This window comes from Mesocricetus auratus, unplaced genomic scaffold (genome assembly GCF_017639785.1).
Source record: "Mesocricetus auratus isolate SY011 unplaced genomic scaffold, BCM_Maur_2.0 Super-Scaffold_100029, whole genome shotgun sequence".
NCBI classification, from domain to species: domain Eukaryota; kingdom Metazoa; phylum Chordata; class Mammalia; order Rodentia; family Cricetidae; genus Mesocricetus; species Mesocricetus auratus.
The window spans coordinates 13,323,753-13,345,927 of record NW_024429210.1 but is presented as its reverse complement, the minus strand read 5'-3'; the positions used below and the strand labels follow the sequence as shown (position 1 = coordinate 13,345,927).

The 22,175-nt window shown below is 37.6% G+C and overlaps 1 protein-coding gene across 2 annotated transcripts in view; it reads right to left on the bottom strand.

The window, feature by feature from the left end:
- Positions 1-22,175, bottom strand: part of Usp34 (ubiquitin specific peptidase 34) — a 178,529-nt gene that overhangs the window by 21,773 nt on the left and 134,581 nt on the right. For both annotated transcript variants that reach the window (XM_040733172.1, XM_040733173.1), the window contains exons 55-69: positions 22,011-22,086; positions 21,871-21,918; positions 21,687-21,752; positions 19,265-19,345; positions 17,035-17,120; positions 16,369-16,537; positions 16,197-16,271; positions 14,678-14,829; positions 11,591-11,639; positions 11,398-11,502; positions 11,276-11,320; positions 10,092-10,196; positions 8,251-8,398; positions 4,126-4,760; positions 1,885-2,042 (exon numbers count right to left, since the gene is read on the bottom strand). In XM_040733172.1, coding sequence (XP_040589106.1) covers positions 1,885-2,042; positions 4,126-4,760; positions 8,251-8,398; positions 10,092-10,196; positions 11,276-11,320; positions 11,398-11,502; positions 11,591-11,639; positions 14,678-14,829; positions 16,197-16,271; positions 16,369-16,537; positions 17,035-17,120; positions 19,265-19,345; positions 21,687-21,752; positions 21,871-21,918; positions 22,011-22,086 — 1,998 coding nt within the window. The remainder of the gene's footprint in view (positions 1-1,884; positions 2,043-4,125; positions 4,761-8,250; positions 8,399-10,091; positions 10,197-11,275; positions 11,321-11,397; positions 11,503-11,590; positions 11,640-14,677; positions 14,830-16,196; positions 16,272-16,368; positions 16,538-17,034; positions 17,121-19,264; positions 19,346-21,686; positions 21,753-21,870; positions 21,919-22,010; positions 22,087-22,175) is intronic.

Here is a 22,175-nt window from a genome sequence, read left to right as displayed (position 1 = left end):
TTCCAGATTATGGCTGTCCAGATGGTAAACTTTATGCAAATTTTCTAAAGTTAAAAAAAAAATCTCTGAAATCAGTAACATTTCTACTTCTAAACACTCTGGGCATACTACTAAGGGATATTCAACCTGAAAAAGAAAATAATAAAATCTTTCCATGTAGTTTAGAGGAAAACGTGTCTACCAATGTCTAATCAATTCTTTATCCACAACAGCAAGAGAAAGGTACATATGAGAGTATTTTTAAATTTCAGTGTAACAATGCACAATGCTGATTTTTTTTTTTTAATAATGAGCTTGAGCTGGAGAGGTGACTCAGTGGTGAAGGGTCCTGATTGCTCTCCCAGAGAACCACATGGCAGTTGACATGCCAGGGGGCCTAAAACACAATGGAAAACACTGGTGCACAACAAGTTATTAAACAGCGAGTTTTATCTTTTCAACTCTTAAGTTCTGTATAGTAGTATACTATATTCCAAAAGTACTCATCAACTTGGGGAAGAAAGGGTAACATGAGAGGGGAAAACAAACCTGAAAACCCTAAGGATAGGTTATGACCACACTGCCTCAGTTAATGCTGTGCCCAAAACTTGCAAAGTGCCATTATCGACACAACTGGAGACCCTTTACTTCTACTGCATGCTTCCTTTTGTTACTCAACAAACAGCAAAAGTCTAAAGCATAAATGGAAAAATCTGCAAACAATCAACCTGTAGAAAATAATGTGTTCAAAATGAATGCCAAACATTTAAGAGAGTTCCTTTAAGCAGATTTGGCCAAAGTGCTTACTTCGTTTTGTGGACTATGGAAGATTCAAATACAAAAGCTTTCTGAAGGAGATAATCTAAAAGAATTTTCTCTTGGGTTTATTAGTTCATTGTTACAGTGAAATCATGAAAGCACACATAAAATTGTGTGCCCACTGAAGAGTCCTGATTACTCCCCCACTTCTTCATGCCTTCTCAGCACTGTAATACATTGGGCAGAATTTTATTTCTATTTATAGAGAAAAGAAAATATAATTTGCAACAGTTCTTTCCTAAGTCATTCAGTCTACAGCTCGCAACAATTAATTGCATAGATGGTTCTATTATTTTTGTCAATTCCTATAGATAAGAAAGCCAAATAGAAAAATGGAAGAGCTATTAAGAGTCAGACTCATCAAGATGCAAAAGCTGTTTCTAGAGGTCTCTAGACTGGGCAGTCTGATATATGGTCACAAACATGACCTTCAAACATTAAGGTCCCTTTAACCCTTCAGATCTTCTTCTAATAAAAGATATACAAACATAAGACAAAGCAAAGGAAAAGAAAGTACAGAAATGTTTTGCCAGTAACCTCAAAGAATCTATGAATTGGAGGGTGAGGAGGAGGCGGATGTAGCTCAGCTGGCAGAGGGGCTGCTAACATTCACGAGGGGGCCTGGGTTTGACGCCAACGCTACAATGTATGTAACATGGCGTGCATCTGTAATCCCAGAGCATGGAAGGTGGAGGCATGAGGGGCAGAAGTTCAAGGCCATCATCAGATACATGGTATAAGTAAAAAGCCAACTTAGGCTACATCAGACTCTATATTACTATATATATAATAGTAATTTTTATTTTTTTATTATTTTAATTTTAAATAGCTTGTTTTACATGTTAATCCCAGTTCCCTCTCCCTCCCCTCCTCCTGCATCCCCCCCCCCCATCCTCCCACCCTAATGCCAATTCCTTCCACATAGGGGATATCTAGAGTCTGTCATTTCACTCAGGGTAGGGTAATTTTTAATAAGTTTTTAGTTGTAAATAATAAAAATTATTTTTCTTTTAGTGTAGAAATGTCCCGTATTTTTACTTGGAAAACCATCTCCCCACCAAAAAAATCACAAAGTTATCTTTTTACCTTATTAAAGTAGTCCAACAAGAACGGCCATCTAAGCAACGTAAATAACAGCTTATAGTTGTTTTCTTGAAGTGTTTAATGTCGTCTAACTCCTCTTCTCGCATGTCTGGTCTCTGAGCTGTAAACAGCTGCATTAGGTTGAACAGCTCTTCCACAGCCTAGAAGAGGCAATGAGGACCCTCAATCTCAACACTCAGTGTCTGCTCCCCACTTCTGAATGAACATTCATTAGATTAACTACACAACTAAAGGAACTAGTTATCATAAAGTCAGTAATGAAATCTACTTAAAATTTGAATACATTATATACTATCACCTGTTAGTCTAACCTTTGACATTATAAAGCTAGTATCTGAGAGTCACATAATCAAGTTACTCAAATAAAAACCTCATGTTTTAACAATGCTCATGACTTTGGGCTGGGCAGTATTTATGACTATCCCGGAGTTAATGCAGCTGCATATGGACACACCTGTATGACCTTTAAAATTAAAATTTACAAAGATTCAATACTACAGATAAAAGTCTTAATACTGTTTTAAACACTATCATTTTAAATTCAAAGGTACATATAGCAACAGGCTATACTTACCCATTGTTCTATTCCTTTAGTAAATGAGAAACCCTTATTTGGTTTTAAATATTTTTAAAAACATGTATCTATTTTGGGGGAGGGGGACACCTGATATTCTTTCCTTTTGGAATGTGGACTGAGGTTATTCACCAGGTTTAGAGGCAAATAGTTTTAACCTCAAAGGCATCTCAATTGCTTTCTCTTAAGGATTCTGAACACCTTGAATTAACATTGCTTATGAGATACACCTCTGTATCAACATTTAGAAGGATCACTCTAGACTGATGGTTAGTGATAAAATATGGGAATTAATATTTAGTGAAATCATTAGCTGTGATTTCATGAATTTATATAAATGTGAAGTTGAGCTTCCAGTTTATTAGTGAAGTAAACTGTATAGCTTTATCTTTTTCTTGGCAAAATTTTACAACAGAATTTTGTGAAAATTTCTAATAGCCGAGTTCTAACAAGAACAACAACAACAACAAAAGATGATTATATCTGACTGGCATCAAGAACAGAAACCAACTCCAGGAGACTGGCATTTAACTCAGTCAACTCTTAACACTGTTTATGTAACTCTGGCTATCACAGTAACTAGGTTAAATGCTATTTATATGAATCATGATGCAAACAAACTGACTAAAAATAAATTCTATCATGATATCTTCAGCCTGTGACACTCATCTGTTTCCATCCTTACCACTGAACTTTCTGGTACTAATTGAACATATTTTCCATCTTACATTACAAGCTATCTAATTCTGAGTGAGAAATTATGCTATTCTTTCTGGGTAAGAGATTCTAAACTCACTATGCCATCAATGAATAACAGTTTAACCTAATAAAGGGTAGTTTACAACAGGAAGAAACAAAACAACCAGGAATGATATTACATACAGGGAAGGAAAATAAAATATGAAACAAGTATCCTTCAAAGAAAAGGGAATAAGGTTGGATCTGTATGTAAACTAATGCCACACAAAAGTTAAAAACAAAACAATATAAAAATCACATGTTTAAGCCTGGTGGTGGTGGTGCATGTCTTTAATCCCAGCACTTGGGACGCAGAGGCAGGTGGATCTCTGTGAGTTCGAGGCCAGTCTGGTCTGCAAGGGGAGTTCCAGGACAGCCAGGACTGTTACACAGAGAAATCCTGTCTCAATAAAACAAAACAAAACAAAAAAACAAACAAACAAATCATATTTAAGAAGGTATGTGCCATTGGAAACAGCATAAGAAAATATAATCACTTATTTTATCGATTATATTGTATTATATGAGGGTATTTAGGGAAGCAAGTATGTTAAATCTTTAAGGATGGGGCTGGAGAGATGGCTTAAAGGTTAAGGGCTTACAATCATCTACAACTCCAGTACAAAGGAATTCTGTCCCTCTTCTGGACCCAATGGGTACCAGGTTCGAAAGTCGCATACATGCCCAACATCCATGCACACAGGATATAAATCCAAAATAAGTGATTATATTTTCTTATGCTGTTGGGAGAAGGGTATAGCTCTGTTGCTAAGCACATGCCTCATAGGAACATGAGCTTGAGTTCAACTCCCAGCATTGAAAAACAATGGCGAATGATTCAAGTTAGACCATTCTGTATGTCACTGCCAACCAAGCTGAGGGAACAGATTAAAAGTGTTAGCTGTACTCACTCCAGGGTACTGGCTGGCATGTGGTGTGAGGTTCTTAAAGGCCCACTGGATGTTCTGGTGAGAAGCCAGCTGTCGAGTGAACGCAGGCGATTGCTCACAGCAGAGCCTCAGGATGCCGTAGTAGGCAGGCAGCATCCCACGGTTAAAAAGCACCACATCCTGGTCATCATGGTCAGCAAGGATGTAATTGAAGGCAATGTTCTTGGTTACCACTGGGTTTTGAACAATAAGGCGGATATTCTCTGGACAGTCAGCACACACATTGTACCAAAATGAAAGCAAAGCCTGTTTATTGTGATTTGTAGCTATTGCTGGCTCAGAAAGTTTAGGCTGGAAAAGGTTCCACAAATCCATGAAATATGTGGAAAACATCAGCTTCTCAGTTTTGGAAATTAAACAGTAAGTCATAAAGCTAAAATAGGGCACTAGCTTTGTAGTGCCATGAACAGCAGCATCGACATAGAGTTTGGCTCTTGAGAGCAAACCAAGGAGCACGTTGTAGACCTGATGCAGGACTACTGTTGTGTCTGGACTGAGTGGAAGGTCACGGGTTGGGATGTGCAAAGACCTTGTTGACCGGAACATCTGGCGGAATGAATTGCTTGGTATAAGGGACACCAGAAGATAAGCTGCAGCTATAAAACGTAAAACAAAACTGTCAGATCCTTGTAAGATTTCAGTAGACTGAAGAGCAGTTATTAAACACAAAACCACTCTTCCTTTTACCAACAAAAATGAATAAAAATTAAGGGACATGACATCTTTTAAATATCCTTCTGATTTACCTTTGGTGCAGAAGAGAGAACTTCCTTCTATTCTGTCACTGTATTTAAGTAGCAACAATAATCATCATTACAGAAACTGTGTTTCCCCTCCCTCCAGAAGAAGTCGCCCGTGCTACTCAAGCTACCCCTGAATTCCTGATTCTCTTTCTCTATCTCCTAAGCACTGGCCATCAGAACGAGTTTTCAACCTATTTTGTTCAGCTTTTACACAATGTAGAATTCTCCTATCTTACAATTTTTTTCAGAAGAAATAGTATGACTTAATAAAGAGAAAAAAACCAAAAAAACCGGCCGACTATAAAGTACTGGATAGCACTGAATCATTTAATGTTTTAGGTCTTAAGATTGCTTTAAAAACATCCTAGTAAGTTATTTTGTAGTAATTTAAAGATAATGTCATATAACATACTTAACAAATATATAAACGTATGTGTGTCACTGGTAGAATGCTAACTCTTGAGATTCCCTTGCCACTCTTTGGGGAGAGAGAAGGTTGTGTTATGTGGCCCAGGGTGCTCTGTATATCCCTTTGCTGTTGCAGTCCATCAAGTCCTGGGATTAAAGGCACCGCTAGCTACATACGCAGTCCTTTTAAAGTCTTCTAGAGTAGCTCATTTTACAGACTCCTCCCTGCTTTGGGGAAGTGCTTCTCAATGAAACTGTTTGGCCTTCTTTGCCAACAGTCTTCTAAAGGCTAACTACAACTCAAGAGACTCTATATCATTAACCCTATCACTGAGACTACAGGACTATAACATAACCACATCAGAAGCCACACTGAGCGGACATGTGCATCTTGGACAAATGACTTGTATACAAGTCGTGAAATGGTATTACAAAATTTAGGGAGGGGTGGGAGGTCTCACACTGCCTGGGGAGTGGAAGGGGGGAGGGTTGGTAGAGAAATGGGAGGGCAGGAGGGAGAGGGAACTGGGATTGGTATGTAAAATAATATTGTTTTCAATTTAAATAAAATAAAAAATATTTTAAAAATTTAAGTGGAAGTGTTAGGATAAAGCATGAGGAGGATTTCATGGCAGGGGAAGGTGACGGAGGCAGAGGGACAAACACACCAGGCAGACAGAGCTTAAGTGAGAAGTTTTATTAGAAAGGGAAGGGTGATAAAGAGGTAAAAAGAGACAGAGAGAGGACAGTAGAGAAGAGGGAGACAGGGAAGTCCTGTCTTCCCCAGGGGAACTAGCCGGAAAGAGAGGAACAGAAGAGAGAGCATAAAGGGGTCCTTTGCACCTGTCCCCATACTAGTAGTCATGGAACCCTGGGCTGACCAGAGTACTGCCCAAGTGCATTCTGCCAGGTGACAGGGCAGGTCAGCGTAATGCCTGAGTCCTAACACAGGGCACATATTGTTCTTAAAGGGTCTTGGTGGGTTTGTTGTTGTTGCTGTTGTGTTTTGTTTTGAGACAGGGTTTCTCTTTGTAGCACTGGTTGTCCTGGAACTTGCTCTGTAAACCAGGCTGACCTCAAACTCAAAAGAGATCTGCCTGCCTCTACCTCTGTAGTGCTCGGATTAAAGATTTGCACCACCACCACCTGGATTCTTAAAGGATCTTGGCAAAAACTGCTATGGTGTTTTGTGAAAGTAGTATTACGTAGAAAAATTCATTTCCACAGTATTATCATGAAAATCAGTTTAACATCTGGCTAAACAAACTGAAGGGATTATGAGGTCAAATAAAGCATGAAGGGAGAAAGCAAGACTCTGGGCAGAGCACTAATGCCCATCCACAGTTAACCTCCACTGCTTTTCAGTGCTTTCAGAGACACCTCTGACTTCAGACAGGGGGGAGCACACAATTCCCATGTAACTCTCACCAAGTTTCTACTACCAGTAGCATCTACTATTATTATGCTAAATTATTCTGACTAAGGAACTAACAAAGACAAATTGCTATTTACTCCACAATTTAGACTTCACTCCTTTTGCTTTTGTTTTTTTGTTTTGCTTTTGTTTGCTTCCAGGATCCTGTCTGGACACATAACTTTTAACTAGTATATCCCCTGAAGTTCTTCTTGGTTCACAGTTTCTCAGACTCCTTGTCTTGGGTAACTTTGGTAGTTGTGGAGTATCAGTTAGGTAGTTCACTGTGTCTCTTGAATCGAAGTTGAATGATGGTATGACTGTTTAGCTCAGGATCAGGGTTGGGAAAGAAGAGCAGCACGTCAGGGCCTACTCTCCAACTGGGCCTTTTGATAGTAATCCTACTCCTGTCAGACTACTTCTCACACTCCTCGTGCCTACTCTTCACACGCATCACTAAGCTCCTACAAAACAGGAGTTATGGTCCACCTCCTGGGGAGCACATACAAATTACTCAGTATTCTCTTTTATGGATTTCTTTATCTTTATTTGCTGAACTGTGTGCTGCTTGCATTTATGTCTGTGAACTAGCTGAGGCCACAAAAGGGTATCAGATCCCTCAGAACAGGATTCACAGGAGTCTGTGAGCGTCCATATGGGTGCTGGGAATCAGTATGAACATGTAGATATCACTTTATACTCTGGATTAGAACACAGACACAGAGCGTTCTATGATTTGTTACTGGGACTGCTGTGGTTTTAGGCACTGGGAGCTCTCTCGGGTGCTCTGGCCCTTTGGCATGGCCACATTCTTTAGCGCACTGAGTACTTCTGCACTTAAGGCACAGCTCAACACGATTACTACCTGCCCTAAAATCAATCTCTTCTCTAAAGCCATCAAACTGTATTTTATTGTGGAATGGTGTTTAGAAAACAACATGTGGGTATCAAAAGTGCTTCTCACTGACTGAAGAAATTCCCAAAATTAATTACTTGGATTTCATTTCTTTGAACTATCAAAAGTGAATACATCGTTTATAAACAATTTTGTATCTCATGAAATGTCTTTTTTGTGGTATGTCCACCTGTCTTCTAAGAATGCCAAAGGCTTGTACACAAAAGTTGTGTATTACTTAACTCTCATAATTACATCCATGATTTCTGTCTGAATTACTATTTTTATCTTAGCCTTCTCAAGAGTTACTCTGTTTTTTTCAAAACGGGACCTCACTATGTAGCCCTCTCTGGCTGTCCTGGAATCAAGTTACCTTTAATAAAGGATTTTCTCATCTTCTACTTTCTGAAGTAACACACAGAAACAAAACAAAAATACAATCGATACTCGTAAGTATCAAACAAAACAACTGGTCTTTTATGCTACTTCTCAGAGCTTTACAGAGTAACGAGTATCACTGAGTTACCTCTACCCCACCCCCAATCAAAATCCAACCAACAAACAGTAAAACAAACCTAAAGTTTGAAACAATAAATAATTGGCTAAATTTTAAACATTTGACTTACAAGTCCTGACTCTAGGATAATTGTGAGCCAAAAGAAACCGCTCGACCCAGTTTTCCATATTCTGAAGGACCCAGCTGTGTGCCAGCTTATTTCGGGGTGTCTGCACTGCCAACCAGTCCAGACACTGAGAAGGGTTGTATTCAATAACCTATGGATAAAATGACAAAAACAGGACATAATGCAACTGAACGAGCAAGTGATTTCTGCTCTCCTTTGTTAAATGTCATTAAGTGTTTAGCTAATCTTTTCTATTTAGCGTTTATTTGTGTAAGTGGAACTAGTTATATGAGTGGTTGTGAGCCACTCTGTAGGTGCTTGGAACTGAACCTGGGTCCTCCACAAGAACAAGTGCTCATAACCACCTGGCCATTTCTCCAGGCCAATATATTTTCTTCTTTTCATTTTTCTTAATATTTTATTTATTTATTTTATGTATATATGAGTGCTCTATCTACGTGCACACCTTTAAGCCAGAACAGGGGAGAAGATCCTACCATAGGTGGTTGTGAGCCACTATGTGGTTGCTGGAAATCAAACTCAGCACCTCTGGATGAGCAGCCAGTGCTTTTAACCATGGAGTCATTTATCCAGACCCTTTTCATTTTCTTTAAACTAGTTTTTATACAAGTTTTACCCATGTTTTCCTACTATGCTCAAAGAGCAGGAAAAGCTCAGGAAAATTTGCTAGTTCACGCAATTTAAAAGAACCTAGGGCTTGCCAAGTTTATTAATATTTAAACGTATCTTAGTTGGTGATATGGCTTGGAGACAGACTACTGGCCTCACATGAACTAAACCCTGGATTTTCTCCCCAGCATGGACAGGGAGGAGAAAGCCCTTCTAATTTCCTAGAGTTCCTCATCAGTCTTTTTCTTTGCCTATGTCCAAACTACTACTATCACATGAGAATGCGAAAGAGCTCACTGAAATGCTACGGAGACTTCTTCAGGGAAATGGGAATTACAGTCATATGAAGCAGTGGATGGCATCTCTGAACTAGTGGCTACATTCTATGGCTGCTTGTTCTGTCATTTTATCTGAACACTGCCAAGCCTCCTATTTACTGCCTCATGCATGGCTTTTAGGAGACAACAGCACAGTTGAACAGTTTCAACCGATTGTGTGATCTACAAAACTTTATAAACATTTGGCATTTGGCCTTTAGAAAACGGGTTTGCTAAGTCCTGGCCTAGAGCTTTTCCAGTCCTTACCAAGAAATCTGTTCTGACAGCAATGACCCTGAAAGAAAAGAAGTAGTATTTGACATTTCTTCTGTCTGTATCAACTGTTAAAAACATTTGGTTTTTATTTCTAGGGCTTCTAGCTGCTTTATGGAATTTTCCTTGAGGAAGACTATTCTTTTTTTTTTTAAGCTTTATTTACTTATTATGTATACAGTGTTCTGTCTGCATGTATGTCCACAGGTCAGAAGAGGGCACCAGATCTCATTACAGGTGGTTGTGAGCCACCATGTGATTGCTGGGAATTGAACTCAGGACCTCTGGAAGAGCAGTCAGTGCTCTTAATTTCTGAGTCATCTCTCCAGCCCCCAAGGAAGATTATTCTTAATGACAACTTCATACTGTCTGAAGTCATTTGACCCAAATAAGAAGAAACAGAAACGTAAGATGGAGGTAGCAGTATTTAAAAAAAGCAAAACCCATGAAGGCAGGGGTGGGTGGGAAATATCTGTACCTTCCACTCAATTTTGCTATACTCTGTTTTGCTTTAAGTAAAATTACTACTAAAAAAAGAAAAACTTAAAACAACCATGAAATCAAAACAACAAAAGGAAACTCCCCGAGACGATAAAAGACTGGAGTATACACTTCAAGACTTACCTCCCATATCCTCTGCAGAATGTAAGAGGCGAAGGGAGGCATTCCTGGAGGTCCACCAGCAAACTCCATTAGCATAGTCAACAATTTAAAGAAAGGGTTGGCTGCCTGTAAGACAATACACATGCATCTTTTGAGACATGTGTTCTTTTTAGTCTCATTTCAATCTGCTCTGCTGAGAGGGCAGAGCTTAGTTAGCACTCCTGTTTATAAACTGACAACTATTCATTTTATATATTTGTATTGGTGGTATTTTGAAATATACATATACTATGTTATGGCTAAATACAGCTAGTTAACATGTTATCTCACATATTTATCATTGTTCGTAGTAAAAGCACAAATCTATTCTTAACATACTGTGTACTTGAAAATGCTTTATTTGCTTTAGTTCAAAGTTGTAAAAGCAATCTCTGAAATTCACTTTTACTGTCTAATTTTCAATATTTTATCAATGAAACATGGATGTTTTATTGAAAACCTCATATTTCTTCATGTAGTAATTTCTCATCCCTACATCATCCCTAAAGAATGCACTAATAATTGATACTGAACTGTACTAAAGTAGCTAAAGGCTTCTATTTTTATGAAAAATGACCTTTTCTTCTTTTTTTTTAGAGCAGGGAAGGGGGGGTTTGAGATAAGGTCTCTCTGTGTAGCTATGCTGTCTTAGAACTCACTACAAAGAAAGACGAGCTTCAACACATACAGATCCATGTTCCTCTGCCCCGTAAGTGCTGGGATTGCTAAACGCTTCTATTTAATAAAAATACTCATGACTCTGTGCTTTGCCATCCATATGTTCCTACATATATACATAATCCTGGATAGCTTATGATATAAACTTTAAGCCAAACAACTTTGAAGCTTGGCATATAAGTAGCACCCTGAGCCGGGCGTTGGTGGCGCACGCCTTTAATTCCAGCACTCGGGAGGCAGAGGCAGGCGGATCTCTGTGAGTTCGAGACCAGCCTGGACTACCAAGCAAGTTCCAGGACAGCCTCCAAAGCCACAGAGAAACCCTGTCTCGAAAAACCAAAAAAAAAAAAAAAAAAAAAAAAAAAAAGTAGCACCCCAATATACTAAATTTATATGTATAAATTTGTATTTAGTTGGAAAAGTATATTTGCGATAAAAGGAGAATTAACTGTTAGTTAAAATCATATTATTAAAAAACTCTTACATACCTCAGGTGTCAACTTTGCTATTGAAGTGAAAAGCATAGATACAATCTGAAACAGAAAAAGCAGGATTTCAGAATATTCTTTTTAAATTATCAAAACAGTTGAAGACTGCTTTCATTACTTACATGCTCTGCAAGTCGATTATTGTATCGACAAAGGCTGAAAATGAGATTACAAGTTTGTCTTATATTGATGCCATCACGAATATGTTGAAATAAGAAGGGAAATCCCTGTTAAGAACAAAATTTGTTCATTTAAGAATTGTTACATTATTACTTTTAGAATGATTAAACTGTTTAATATTAGTAGAGGTATTACCTTTCCTCCTGTTAATGCAGCCATATCAGTCTGTGACAATGTCAAATGCCTAAAAGAAAATATTAGTGGAAATAAATCTTTTCCATGTGTACTACTTTGTAGCTATTAACAGCATGACATGCATGAAACCTATCAACTCTATCATAATCAATATCAACCTGCCACCCTAAAATCTGGGACTAAGTATTTGGTGGCTAGGTTTGCTTGTTGAGTATCTCAGGTGATTTTCCAAGACTGGAGCATGGAGCCAACAAGTCTACTTTATTTCCATCTTATTCATTAGATCAATAGAATTAATATATTAAAATGCTAGGATGGGCCTAATTTCATTTTGACAGCTGTTTTTCTGACACAAATGTTGAAAAAAAAATGAAATTCTAAGAAATATAAAGCCTTTAACTTTTTGTATTCAGATATATTTAGAGAAAAAAAAAAAAACAACAACAAAAAGCATAGTGCCAAGTATCCCATCACACAAATTTACCCAAATCTTAGTCAATCCTGTTTCATTTTTACGAACAGCCATTCTATATGCATTATTCTGAGGCAAATTCCAGGTATCCTATCATTTAATCCATAAATTTTAATACATCCCCGGTAAATTTAAAAAAAAAAAACAACCACGTAACCGTAGCCCCATTATTCATGCCTAAAGTAAATCAACAAGTCCTTACTATCTTATAATATCAGGAAATACAAATTTCCTAAGGTGTCGAAAATATTTTATAGTTAATTTGTTTCAATTTGGATCTGAATGAAAGTCTTTTATTACAATTGGTTTTAATGTCTTTAAAATTTTTAATCTACTAGTTTCCTTTGGCACTTCACTGCAACTTATCCATTGAAGAAAGCAGCATGTTTGTCCTGTAGCGATCCCAATATCTACGTTTTGCTAATTGTATCCTGATGGTGGTGTTTAGCACACTCCTCTGCTCCTGTACAATGGTAGGCAGATCTAAAGACTTGACCAGATCTATTCACTTTTTCATGAGGGATTTGTAGGTGGTGATGTGGACTGTCCTCAGGGAGACACATAACGAAAGGTTAGTCTTTATGACATTCCCACCAGTGATGACCTTGGAAGCGTCACAAGAGAGTGACTTTCTAATTCCAACACTCCTTGCTCATTCATTAGATGAAACAGCTCTGTATTGATGAACTTCCCCTCATCCACCACTCAGTTGACATGAACTTTTATTTCTTGCAGGTAAGAGTAACATATCCTTTACACCATTTCCTTTCCAGTTTCAAAAGATTTGCTTTCTCAGTATATGTCAAAGGTTGCCAACAAGTTTTTCAAATTTTCTATTACGGTATCATTCTGAGCTTATCAGTGTAAACATCTTGATGTGTTTTACATTTCATCACAGTTATTCTTACTTTTGATATGTACCTTGTTCAACATAAAAGCAACAGAAACTCCTAAAGTACACTGTTGAGTACATGACCCCAGAATAGTCTAGTTAATCTCTATGCTTCTTAAAATAAAACAAAACAAAAAGCATTCCAAGATTCTCACTCGTTTCATGCCCAGTACCTGAACACATAAAACCTTCAGAGTAATTTCTAATTATATTAGCAACATGATTATTAAGACAGCTTAAAATAATTTTGCAATTACTTCTTGTCCTTCATGTACATCCTGTTAGAAACTGACAGCAAACATGTTGTTTAATTCCTCTCTAGTGGCTATATCACTTTCACTTCTGTTGTAAAATACTGCTTCTTATATATTTACTTATAATTACACAAAACATTTACAGGATTCGAAAGCTAAAGCTATAAACCGAAAACATTTGGTTTTGTCAAGCTTCCATATTTCTGTGCCCGCAATCTTGTTTTCTCTTAAAACCGTATTATTAATTGATGATTTGATTTATAGTTAATTCTTGATACTTGAATAGTCACATCCTATGAAGTGGTACAAACAATGAATTACCAAAAACCAAATCATCATTGCTACAGAAAGGAAACAGAACTGGGCCCCTGTGAACATGTTGTCACACAGTTACCAACTGAGCAATACAATACCATATTTTACAGGTGTTTGTGCTAACGACACCTTATTTAATATGTATGATTGGTTAACATTGAACTTACAGCCAACAGTACTGGACTCATGCCTGAATGCAACTTTACTATATTCACTTCCACTGGGGGACATCACAGCCTTTCTTAAGCTCAGGAACACTAAACAGACTTCAGCACTATTCTTGGAAACCATTTAAACAGTGACATACCAAAGAAAAAGCACAAATATTTTTTTAAATGTGGCATACATCATGAAAAGTACATTTGTTTACAACATGGAAATCAAAACAAGACAGCAGATCACTGCCTTGTTTGACCTCAGCTGGGAAAGCATGTGCAGGAAACGCCAATTTTTCACCATTCTGAACAACATGTCTTTGTGAATGACTGAAAGCTCCTCACAGTACTGACTTTTTGGCATTACAGATAAATTTATCAAGTATGTGACTTTGTAAATAGTAAATTCATGAATGAGGACTGGCTATATGTACATACACTCTCTTTCTTAGTTTCCCTTTTCCTAAAAGTAGCATTTTATATATAATCTTCCCTACCTGGTCTTTTGAAGGAAGGAGAGAAAAAGGGAGGATGTGTGCATAATAAAGATGTCTACGTGTTAACACATTTCATTAAGAAAAACAAAAAACAAAACTATAGTGGACTTGAGTGGATATCTTGATATTTCAATGACTAGCCCCCTTCTGGTGAACATTTAGCCATCTCCAATTTTTGGTACTAGAAATAGTATTTTAATAAATACCTCCCCGTATATATCTTTCTGTTTTGGGGCAGATCCCTGTGGTATTGTTGCTGGGATAAAGAATGAATGTCCATTTAATTTGGCCAGATATTTCACTACAGACTTCTTTCAATTGCTGTTTCTAGCACGACTTAGACGATTTAGATAGAAAGGATTGAAATCCGTGAGCCACAAGAGTTGAAGTGATATTATTATTTTAAAAGATTTATGTAATAAAAACTGAAGTGATAGAACAATTATGTATAAAGAATAAAACCAAACACGCTGTAAGCATTTTGAATGTTGAAACATTTCACCTTTCTGAGCGAGACTGTTCAACCAAAAGAGCAACTAAAGCTATCATCTTTTCAAGGGCAGCAGGTCTGTATTTCTCTTCTGCCAAAGAGAGTATGTCTTCTTCTTCTTCCTCTTCTTCCCCTTCTTCCTCTGATAAGACTTCAACTTGAGGCTAATGAAACAAAATTCAATTTCAATAAGCTATTGTTCTTAGTATCATACTGAAAACAGCTGACTTATTTCAATGTTAAGTATTAGAAAGACATGGCAGGACCATTTATTACAAAAAACATTCACAGGTCAAACTCTAACTGGATACAGCCTAAATGATAATCTGGATACTTTTAGATAAGTTGGATGAACTATACAGAACAATAGTGCCCAAAACTAATAACTTTTGTTTTGTGGAATTCAAGCTATTTGGATAATTAATTAAGATAAAAAATTATGAATATAATAAAACAATATTTCTTACTGAATAAAAATGCCAGTCACATATACAAAAGATATCTTAATTTGTAGTTTCTAGATAATTTAAGATATTTGGTAGATATTTCAAAGAGATATTCATTCAGGCTCTTAACAGACAGGAGATTATTAAGTCTGAGGTTAGTCTAGGTAGGATACATAACAAGATCCTGTCTTGATAAGAAAGGATAGAAGGAAGGAAGGAAGGGAAGGGAGGAGGCTGGGGGAAGACAGGAGGAAGGAAAAGAAAAGCTACAAGAAGAAAAGCAGTCAAAACAGGTGGCCATATAGGCAGGAATTGAATTAAACCAACTCATGAACTTTATGAGAGCACCATGGTTTTTTTTTTTTTTCTTTTTTTTTTTTGGTTTTACGAGACAGGGTTTCTTGTTTTGGAGGCTGTCAGTCCAGCCCGGCCTCGAACTCACAGAGATCCACCTGCCTCTGCCTCCCGAGTGCTGGGATTAAAGGCGTGCACCACCACCGCCCAGCAAGAGCACCATGGTTTTTAAGAGACTTTTCACTCAGCAGTCTGACCATGGATCAAAGCCCAACTTACTGTGACTTAAAACAAGTGAAATTCTCTAAGCTTCAATTGCCTCATCTGTGTTATGGAGATACAAACTATACTTCTCTCTTAAGGATATGAGAAGGGTTGAATGAGATACCACACATAGGTCATAAAATCCAATATAGCTATCACAGGCACAAAACAAAAATCCAGCCATGCTTTAATATTGACCAGTTACTGAAACTTTTGGAAAAATCATGAAAAAGTGAAGAGTAATCACCAAAATCATGAGTCCAATGCTTCACGGAGGCATTGGTTAAGTTGCGGCAACTAGGATGAAGTCTATTTGCTTTGTCCACACCTACCGATGAAACTTAACACTCAATTTGTTTTCCACTTGGTATATGCACTAAACTAGCAGCACCAAGACCAATAAACCTAACAAGAAGACAGAAGAAACTTTAAGGGTTTCCAGGACTGTCATTGTCATAACCCTGCATGGTATGATCCACCAGAAGCACGAACTCTGCAGCACTGACACACAACAGAACTGTACTTACATTTTCAGGGCCTTTGGTTCCCATATAGAAATGTACCATTGTAGATATGGCTTGCAATGAAAGCAGAAACTGGCTCTAAAAACAAGAGATTTAGATTTTTAAATAAAAGACATTGGTATACTAAAAAAGGTATGTAATTCAAAGCAAACAAATGAATAAGAATTAGCCTTACCTCTTCTTCACCCATCTTGGCAAATTCATAAAGGAAAGCAAAATACTCTGTGAGATGTTTGCTGTGAGGTTTTACACCATGTTCCATAATTAACAACAGAGTTCTAACAAATCGAGTGACACAAGAACGACCACCAATATCTTCTACAGAGGCATCCATATCATCTGACCTGAAAAAAACAAATATACCTTATAGAATATGATAAACCTGCAGACACATATTGTCTGGGGGCAAAATCACTTTTCTTTCTTTTTTTTTTTTTTTAAGACAAGGTCTGGTTGTATAGCCATGACTGGCTTAGAATTCCTTTATAAACCAGGCTGGCCTTGAACTCACAGGAATTAGCCTACTTCTGCCTCCTAAGTGCTGGGATTAAAGGCATACACCACCATGCCAGGAGAACAATTTTTAAAACTCCAATTTATACCCTTTAATTTTGTGAAAACAAATACCAACTTCAATGATGTAAGTAGTTATATTCCTATTATGGAGACTCAATGAATCCACACAAGAGTTGGCTGCTGGGAATCTTAGAGGCACTTAATTAGAAACTCAACAAATAGTGTTCCTTTCTTGACATACATTATTAGAGACAAATTGTTGTAGCATAGCCCAGTATCTCCTTATAGGTATTTTAAAAGTCTATTTTCTAAAAGGGTCTCTTACCCGTCTTCCATTCCTGGCTGCAGATAGAGATGAGCATGCACAGGTCTCAGTCTCTGAATCACATGGATGCATAAGCGCTGGAACATCTTCAAAGGAGAAACTCACATTAGGGAACAGACACGACAGATGCAACACGCCTAGGATGTTAGTACACAGGAGGCAGAAGCGGGTGCTGCACATTCGAAGCCATTCTGAGCTTTAAGTAGTAACAGTCAGAGAATGCAGGTATGGCTCAAAGGTGGAAGGAATCTCACTGTGCACCAAGGCCCTGGGTGCAACTTCCCAGAACCAGAAAATTACTTTATTAAAAATTTAGTTTTATGATAAGAGAGAAAACTTAAACTATTTGTTTCAGTAATATAGGTATCAAACTCGAAAGCTTCATGACACCTTCTCGGCTGGTATATATGTGTTGAGGAAGATATAACGAAACTGAAGCCCACATACATTCATTAAGGGAAATATAACGGTGCAGACTCTGTGGCAAAATGAAAAATATTAAATATAAGCATGACTATGTGACTAGCAATCCACTTTTAAGTATATACCAAAATTCAAACACTGATCAAAACAAAATCTCAGACAAATAGCTATATTCGCATCCAAAAAAGTCAGAAAACAGCAGTAAAGCTTGATATGGTGCCCCACCCTATAACAGTGGGATTCCATAGGCAGAGACAGAAGGACTGCCACAAGTGTCAGGTTGGCCTGGCCTGCCTAGTAAGTTCCCGGGCAGACTCTGCTCAATAAAACAAAACCTAGAAATCTCCCATGTCCATCTAATGCACAGACAAACACAATATGCCAATTATTCAATGGAATATTTGCTGCGGGTGGGGAATGAAGTATAGATAGGCTATTTTTTTGTTTAAGAACACTTTCACTGCCAGGCGGTGGAGTCATGTGCCTTTAGTCCCAGCACTCGGGAGGCAGAGGCAGGTGGATCTCTCTGAGTTTGAGACCAGCCTGGTCTACAAGAGCAAGTTCCAGGACAGCCTCCAAAGGCAGAAAGACTTTGTCTCGAAAGCACCCACTCCCCCCAACCCCGAAAAAGAAAGAGCACTTTCACTGTAGCCCAGGTGCTCTCAACTCACGGTAATCCTAACTAAGCCTTCTGAATGCTAGGATTAGAGGCATGAGCCACTATATCCAGACACATTTTAACATTGACAGACCTTAAAAAAAAATCAAGTCAAAGCAGTCAGTCTTGAAAGAGAGCACCATGAGTCTACATGAAATGTTGAAAACATGCCAATCCATAGAGATGGAAAGCAGAACAGTAGTTATGAGGAGTGGAGAACATGAGGACAAAATGGGGGAACACCATTAGATTCTTTGAGGTGATGACGTTTCTCAGTGAGTTTTACAGAAGACTTATCTCAAGACTACATTTTCTACAGCTCATTACCAGAAAGGTCTCTGACTACACAGAATACTGCTAATTTCTACACCAAAAGAACTACACTTTATGTGCTGACTTCTTCTTGTTTTTTTTTTTTGGTTTACGAGACCAATTGTATTGTTTTGGAGGCTGTCGGTCCAGCCTGGCCTCGAACTCACAGAAATCCGCCTGCCTCTGTCTCCCGAGTGCTGGGACTAAAGGCGTGCGCCACCACCCGGCAGAGCTACACTTTAATAACAACTGCAAGTGGCATACTCCATGCAAAGTTTTGATACAGCAAATATGGCTATAAACAACGTTTATATATCCACTGAATAAATTTTCTAATGATTTAAGTGTAAAGAATTTTGATCCACTTGGCAAGTCAGACTTCGGCACAAGAATACACTTAAGCTATTCGTGTAATGCTGTGGGTCACTACAATACTCTTTTTTTTTTTTTTTTGGTTGTTCAAGACAGGGTTTCTCTGTGGCTTTTGGAGGCTGTCCTGGAACTCACTCTGTAGACCAGGCTGGCCTCGAACTCACAGAGATCCGCCCGCCTCTGCCTCCCGAGTGCTGGGATTAAAGGCGTGCACCACCACCGCCCGACTACTACAATACTCTTTGTAGACTCTGCGGATGAGAAAGGCCAGCACTAACAGCTGGTCTTATATGAAGGAGAACGTTCCTGTCACTTCATAGTGACAGCTGGAGTTAAAAGTGCTGAGAAAAACGAAAGCAAACAACTTCTATGGTAGAGACAGAGCTTTGCAAATTATCCTGAATGTCATTTATAGGCAAATTTAGAATAAACTGAAAGCCACTTTTTTAAGGTATCTTTCCTTACCTGTCTCACAATTTGATTAGGACATTTAATTAGTATCTGCATTGGCCACCAGTCATCATCAGCCATGCGGTCTAAAAACCACTGTAAGAAAATAGAATATGATTTAATATTCACACAATACTTGCTAAGTTAAATGAGGCAAAATTCACATAAGGCTATTTACTTGATGATTCCATTATTTTAATTTCTTACTAAAATGGCTTGTCTAGTTGTTATAACATCTTAAGGATTCCTTCATTATAGGACTCCACAGATGTCAATTCATTACTGGACGAGAAGGCAATCTGAGGTACTTAAGGAAAAGGAACAGAAGGGGGCATGAGGACAGAAGGAAAGCAACTGTGATAGATGAAGGGAGATTTAAGAGAAATGTAAAATGTAGACCTTAACCGAACACTGACTCAAATCAAGTGAAAACAGCTTGTTGGCAACAGAGAATACAGAATAATAATTTGCTGAAAGTAAAAAACAAACAAACAAACAAAAAGAAACCCTGCTTAATTCTAGTCAAAAAAATTGAATTAGTGTTACAGATTTTTTTAACTCTCATCTGTTAGATATATATACTGAACATTATTAAAGATAAGAAGCTGGGTGGAGTGACACAAACCTTTAATTCAGCACTCAGGTGGTAGAGTACAGTGGATCTCTAAATTTGAGGCCACCCTGGTCTAACTTCCAGGGCAGCCAGGGATGGACAGAGAAACCCTGTCTAGATAAACACAAGACAAAAGATATGCTTTCTGAGGTTGGCCTGTAAGCATATCTGCTGAAAGAAGGGACCAGAGCAGAGCTTAGGAAGGGGAAATTACTTTGTGGAAGTTGGGTAGCAGGCAAAGCAACCTTTTATTCGGCTTTTCCCCTATTTTATTTAAAAATTTTATGAAATTTCTGATGATGGTTCTCTTTTTGTAATACTAAAAGCTAAAATTACAGGCAAAAATCTTCAACTAATTTCATCTTTTATGCACTATGCCACCATTTTCCATGATTGAAAAAGAACCAAAACCTCGCATTGCAAGGATGGCTAATGCTGTTTTGGTTGTTAATAACATATTATGCTAAGTGCACTCATGTCTTGCCAGCATGTACGTCTGTGCGAAGGTGTCAGATCCTGGAGTTACAGATGACTGTGAGCTGTCACTTGAGTGCTGAGATTTGAACCCAGGTCCTCTGGAAGAGGGCCATTCTGCATGTATGTATGCGTGCAGACATGTGGGAGTAAGATGGGCTCAGGAGAAGGTTCTCTTCTTCCATCTTTATGTGGTTTCTAGGGACTGAATTCAGGTCCTGACGTTTGTGCAGTAAGATGCTATTAGCCATCTTGCTAGCTCTTAAATATATTATTACATATGAAAATTCAAAGTAGTTATGAGCTCAGTGTGGTGGTGCACACCTGTAATCCAAGTATGATTGCCTTTAGTTCAAAACCAGCAAAAGATAAACAGAAAAAAAAAACAATCAATCAATCAAGTAAATAAAACAAGTTAAGTGAGGAAAAATGTAAAGATTTTGGTTCAAGTGAGCAAAGTTTTGATTACAGGAGGAATAATTCTAGAGATACTACACACAGCATAACTGGTACCACATCAACCCTGAATGCTTTACTTGAACAGGCTGAGAGTCTATCGAAAGTATCTTCATTCACACACAACACATATAGTATCTACATGGTCATCAATTTACTAATTTGATTGTGATAAATATTTTACAATGTACATATGTATCATAACACATCTTAATTGTGCATATTTTGTATTTACCAATTATACTTCCAAGCACAAATCAAACTAGACAAAAATGGGTAAAAAATTATGTGGGGATGAGAGTTTAGCTTAGTGGCATAACATCTCTATAGCATATAAGGCCTTGAATTCCAAAAACAAGTATTAGCCAGGCATGGTGGGGGTACAGACCTTAACACCAGGACTGCAGGGATAGAAAAAGACAGCTCTCTTTTTGGGAGGCAATCTTACTACATAAATCAGGCTGACCCTAAACTCATTGTTCGTATGCTTTTATGTACGTATGTACACACACACACACACACACACACAGATGCATACACATTATATTCTATGTGCACTGGTGTTTATGAGACTGGCCTTAACTCATGATTATCCCCATCTGTGTACTGGGATTATTGTTATGCAGGATCACGCCCAGACTGAAATCTTATTTAAACCTGTATAATACTAAAGGGAAAATCCAAGACCATGATAATCATTTAATACTCAATCTTTATAACAGATTTGTAATATAAGCTATAACTTTCTAAGTGATAAATATTACAAACAGGCTTACATGCAACTTTTATGACTCATAACAGATAAAAACAAGTTTGCTGCATCATCTCAGTTAAGATTAAAAAAAATCTTTCTAATTAGAGAATTTTAAGTGGTGTAGTTTGTTGTCATCTTACCTCACAGGCTGCTTGACTATTATTAAACTGTTTGGTCAGTAGCTCAATCCACTGAAGCATGGTTGGCTAAAATGTGCAAAGAAAAAAGTCAGGAAAGACTTAAATCAATGATAACAGACATCGAACATTATTTCTTTAAAAAAAATATAACTGACACAAAAATCTATAGGACAAAAATACATACCTTCTCTTTTGAATGAATAAATGTCTCTAAAACAAAGGAAGTACTTAGCTGTAAAAAAAAAAAAAAGGTTTAATTGAAGAAAAAAGACTGAATTACGGCAAAGCAGTAAATCTAAAAAATCCATCTAAGCTTGTCATCACCTTTGCTGTCATTAGGGACACAGCTTTAGGATCTGGTAATGTACTTGGAATACAACTGCATAGCTGCCACATAAACCTGAAATTTAAAAACAGTTACTTAAATTCTTACAGCGGACTTTATTTAGAAATAGAAAGTAAGGAAGAAGAGTAAATTTATTCAAACTT